A 5,791-nucleotide genomic window follows, 5' to 3' on the forward strand; every position below is an offset into this window, starting at 1 on the left:
AAAAGTTTTTTATTTTTATTGTTATGGTTAAATACATTTTAAAACTTTTTGTATATACTGTAATATTTCCAGTAAACCATGAATACTTAATAAGTCTTTGGCTTCTTCTGTAAATAATCAGCCATGAAAGATGATGTTCTTTTATTAAGATTTTTCTGGATGTTTTCAGCTTCCTTCTTTTTTGCTTCCTCTTGCTTTTGAACACTTTTAACACTAACAAGCATGACATGTGCTGCTCGTATTTCATTCATATTCTTGCTATTAATGGCCTTCTCCAGTCTTTTGTTTTCTGCTTCTAACAAAACCTGGCCTGTCTTGTGTATTTCACTTCTATTTTTTTCTGTTTTAAACTCTACTGCAATGCCATAATCTTTTCCTTGACATGAATAGCTCTCTTTTGATGTTCTTCAAAATTTTTCTGTGCATCCTCTTCTGCTCTTTTTCTTTTAACTTCTTTTCATTTTCCAATTGGTCTTGATAATTTCTATGTTCTGAGGCAGCTAATTTCAGTAAATCCTTTGTAATAGGTACAAGGTGTGGGCTTCGGTCATACATGTTTAGTCCCTCCTTAACAATCAAAAGTGAATTAAGCATTCTTTCTGACATTGATGCTCTATCAGGAGGAAGTGCCCGGCGTGAAATTGAAAATCTCCGTTCCACATCAGCATTGCCATGAGAGAGAGTCAACGCTGATTTCACCAATTTGGTTACACTGGGATATCTTGCATTCCCAAGGGAGTCAACCAATTTAAAATACTGACTCCAATAAGAATCAATTCTCTCATCTTTTGAGTCTGTCAAATCACACTCAACTCGCTCAAATTGAAGTAGGCGCCAGTCATCCTGCAAAGTATCCTCAGTAATGTCATATGGAAGAGCTCTTGCAATTCTTACAATGTCCTTATAAGTGCTTTTTTCACTAATATTACTTGGTTGAAGACATGTCAATGATTTCAACAGTTTGCATTGAATTGGAGCTTTTTCTATCATATATATGGAAGCCACAACATAGTGTTTCTGTAAGCAACTGCAAAAATGCAATTGATCTTTTTGAGATAATTTACTCAACTCATTAGAAACCTCAGCACTGCAAATAATTTCCTCTAATGGCAAAAGATTTGNTAATAATAATAACATACAGGTGTGATACCACACACACTACACAAAAGCCTGGGAACATTACAATTGAATAGAAATACATACATAACACTACAGAAGGCCACTATATTGAATACATGCCATATTAGGAAATTCCTGAATACAGACTCTGACACACGCATTTAATTTTAGTTTTGTTTTGGTTGCTATGCCTTGACTCTTGTCCGGCATAGTACACAGCCACCGGTGTAAACCGAGTAGAATCCACTAAACCCAACACAATAATAATAATAATAGTGAGTTTAAGAACAATAATTATTAACAACATATCTGAATGCAAAACAAACATTTAAAGCTATCAACATACATGTCCCATTACTGACATATTTGTTTGGAGTTATACAGAGCAATTCACTTGGGACTGAACACTTTTTATGTGGAATATATCCACATAAAATGAAATTAGCATGCAACATGAATGGAATGATCATTTCATGATGAAGCAGAAGGCAAGTTTTACATTACATGTTATTCAAATGTGATTGTGCAATCACAAAATATTGAATAAAGTAAGTGTTCAATCCTGAGCAAATCTTTCTGTACAGTGGGCACACTAAGAAGTAGAATTCAAAGGAAAAAAAAAACTTTAAAACAGAAGCACCACCTTAAGCCATCCAAAGAAAGTTTGATCCTTCCTCAAAGAGGGAGGGTGAAATCTCACAGATATTTTAAAAATACAAACACTACAAAAGTTTTTCTATAGAGTTTTTGTCTGCAAAGAGCTAACTCTTTGCAAACAAAAATAGTACACTACTAGACTTACACAAATTGATCTAGATTTAATAGTTCACAAAACGTATAGATATCATTACACAAGTCTTGGGTTCATAAGAAGCTCCATGATATACATCTCAACAATATCAGCCAGGATCAGGTTGACAGAACAGCTAGTTGACATCATCCAAGAGTCAACCAGCTGTTAATTTCCATACAAGTCCCGTTCATAAATATAAGAAACTATATATTAGAAGACTACACTTGTATGAAATGCCACATCATGCACAAAACAATCACATTGGGTTGCAAGCTTTTAACACAAACTGACTACTTACACTGACAGAACCAAATGCTAATATATTAAAAGCTTGCACACAAACACAAACAAACAATAACACCAAAGAACCATACTACAAATACACAGCTCAGACAGTTGTAGAAAACAACACACAAAATATACAGATTACTATTGTGAGAATTCAAGCCCATTTATGAATTTTGACAGTTTGATTAATTTTTCTCATCATTATTTCCCCTCTTCCTTCAAACTTCGAGAAGTGACCTCTTAACCCTTCCTGAGGGAAAAGAGAAAAACATAACCCACACACTTCCTACTTCATCTGATTTTAACAATGATAAAACCGATCACATGACCCATCAAATGAACAATTATTACTAAGGTTGCACTACATACCCTAACCTTAGTCACCTCCAGCCATTAATTCCATCAGTTTGACAACTGTTATCAAATTTATCAGTTGGAAATAGTGACAATACTGGATAGAAGAAGTAATAAATCTACAGAAATGTTTCGATTTCTGACAATTAGTATAAACAATCCTGGACACGTCAAACTTGCCTGGATTGCAACAGAATGTTCCCCGATCTTCCACCCCCTTAGGGACATGTATAAAAAGGGCTTGGACACAGTCCTCCAGGCGAACATCAGCAGGGGACATCAACAGGAGTCAACAGACCCACACCGCCACTCTGTCTGTCGCCACCTCACCATACTAGCTGTCTCTATCCCAAGATAACCAGATGACCACTTCCCAGGTCCACGATAGTCCCAATGATGTCATATACCAGACTTAGAGGTATTTTTAAGAAATCTATCTGTATACTCTCTCGTCTCTTAGTTTAACTTTGAGAATAGAACTTAGATATTCCATTGGAAAGACGAATCATTGTCGCGACCTAGAATAGAATTTCTGATTATTTCTATTTGTGTAGCTTTTTGCTTTTGCCTTTGATATGTATAATTTTATAGTTGTTTATTAAACGTGCTATTCTTGTTCAACCTGTGAAATTATTCGGAACCTGTCGATGTACTCAATGACCTCCCCACTCACATTTAGCCCTCCGAAAGCCATCCTCTGACAGAGCCACTGGTAAGTGGGGACAACTAACCCCCTTGGTTCTCACCCTATGAGTTATAATCACAGAAAAAACAATCTATCACAACAGACCAGAAATCACATTCATTGACAAACAAAACAAGATCGCCTACATCATAGCTATACCAAACACTTGCAATATATAAAATTCATACACTGAAAGAATTAATAAATATTCATAACTTGTCCATGAAATAAAGCATCTGTGGACAATAGATAAGGTACTTATTGTGCATATAATCCTTTTTTGTACAGGCATCAAATTACACACACTACAGAAAGATGTCATAATAAACACATCACACTGTAAGGATATTCTTAAACATAGATATACTGTATACACAAACAGCATGTAAACAAAACATTTTCTGCAGTTATGCCTTGACTTTGGTCTGGCATAATACTATGCACTTGTATATATGCAGTGTAAGATACATTTTACCAACATCACAAGAACAACATTATTATTACTATTATTATTAGTGATGTAACAAATATTCAGTTACTATTCAGTATTCGGCCTATTTTTCGGCCGAATATTTAATCACTATTTGGCCGAATACCAAATACCTAAAAACAGGAGTAAGAAATAACAAAAACACAGAAAATTAATCATTTTGGTATTAGACTTAATGTTGTCGGGTTAGTGTTGTTTGTTTATATTTATTTATAACTTATAACATGCACAAAATAAAAAAAAAAATAATAATATTAGTCACATGTATTCACAATTTATAATTACAAAGATCAGCACCACACACCTATTCATTCGAGAATTGTCTCACACATGTGAGGGTCTGAACCTGCCTATCCTTTCTAAGTGCTCGTCTTTGCTCTTTCCTTTCTCTTTCCTCCATCTCTCTAGTGTACGTATGCCTATGCATATATCATAATATGCGCTCATGATACTTCCGATTTGTCACTTTTCTGTCGTAGTTTTTCCATTTTGTAATTACATGACTCATAGCCTAATGATAATGGAGAAAAGAGACAGATAGAACGTCGGTATATGTCACAGTTATGATTTCACAAATTTGAGACAGCTTGGTAGCCCGAACGACCCCAGGCTTTCGCCCGTGCATGCTAAGTGACTTTCGTTACAAGCATTAACTTTCTGAAGTCTATGACAACAATTGTTTGGCATTGATGGCCGTGAATTTCGCGCCAATAAGCTGCCTCGACTTGTTCGATTATGTTATCAACTCAATTTCATATTTATTTTCACATTTTCACTTCGCGGTCCTTCTCTGTTCTTTTTCCGTTATTTACATGTGTAGGTCATTTCATTGTTATCCACATTTGATATCATCATTTATCACATACTGCCATGATGCTCTTGTCTGTCCACTACAACTGTCAAGAATTAACGTGATTGGCGAAGAGTAGTGACAGTGGGCCAATAGAGAGCAGGGTCCTTGCCATAATGAGGTTTGCGCACCAATTTTCGTACGTGCATTAATCAAGCCGAATAGTTTGGCCAAATATTCGGTATTCGGCCTGAGGCCGAATATACTTTGCAACACTAATTATTATTATTATTGTTAAACATATCAGTTTTTTAAAAATTAACATTTTGAATGTGTTTAAAATAATTGGAATTACAATGAAACATCAAATTGGTAATTCCAACTATCAAATTTGAAATCCAACTATCAATGAAACATCAAATTGGTAATAAACAACTATCAAATTTAGTAATTCTTATTTCTAAAGATTCTTGGCTAAAAGCTGTTAATGACAAATTCAAGTTAAACTGTAAATGAATACTAATTGAAATTCTTTAACATTAATTTAGTTAATTTTGTCTTCTCCCCATATTTTATGTTCGAAAAAAGTAACTGAAAGAATATAATTTAATTTTCTAGCTTAATAATTTGTGTTATATACCTTAATAAACTAAAAAATTTTACATAACCTTCCAAAAAGAAAAAGAATTAATGATGATTAGAGGGATAATGACACCTTTATTTTATTTTTAAAAATTTGAACTTGGAGTGTAAAAAAATCCATTTTTAATATACAAGTTTACTATTAATTTTAATTCTAATTTAATATTTTCTCAAGATTACAAAAACTATATATCTGTGGATGAACATGCATATTTTTTTATGTAGATATACCTACAGTGACCATATGTCCTTTATTTAAGAGGACAGTCCTTTATTTCACTGATCTGTCCTTTAACTTTATTTATTTTCTAAAATAAGCATTTTGTCCTTTATTTTGTAAAGTTGATGCAAAGTTGTAAAAAAAATTTTTTTAATAATATATTGAACAAGTTAGTTTTGTATACGCCATCACAACCAGTGTTGCATTGCTACATAGAGCGCAGTAGTGCAGTGTGTTGCCAACCAAACGGCCCACTGACAGTACCAGGGGTTTCTTCCTATTGTTATTAGAAAAGTGGTTTTAGCATTAGAAAAATCAGAAAATATACAAGCCAAAAAATGCAATGATGCTGTGTACACATTTTATCAAACGTGCATAGATTATCTAAATAATTGGGACATGTTTTTTTT

At 33.7% G+C, this 5,791-nt stretch overlaps 1 protein-coding gene and 1 long non-coding RNA gene across 2 annotated transcripts in view; both read right to left on the reverse strand.

Annotated features, from left to right (window-relative positions):
- The window catches only part of LOC111618036, a 31,789-nt gene that overhangs the window by 19,191 nt on the left and 6,807 nt on the right, over positions 1-5,791 (reverse strand). The gene's annotated exons all lie outside the window — the stretch shown is intronic.
- LOC111618035 lies at positions 20-1,114 on the reverse strand. The gene has a single exon (XM_023359453.1). It carries the CDS (start codon positions 988-990, stop codon positions 346-348), a length of 645 nt encoding a protein of 214 aa, XP_023215221.1. The 5' UTR covers positions 991-1,114; the 3' UTR covers positions 20-345.

The sequence above is a fragment of the Centruroides sculpturatus genome, unplaced genomic scaffold (genome assembly GCF_000671375.1).
Source record: "Centruroides sculpturatus isolate CEXI.00-Female unplaced genomic scaffold, Cexi_2.0 scaffold47, whole genome shotgun sequence".
Classification (NCBI taxonomy): Eukaryota; Metazoa; Arthropoda; class Arachnida; order Scorpiones; family Buthidae; genus Centruroides; species Centruroides sculpturatus.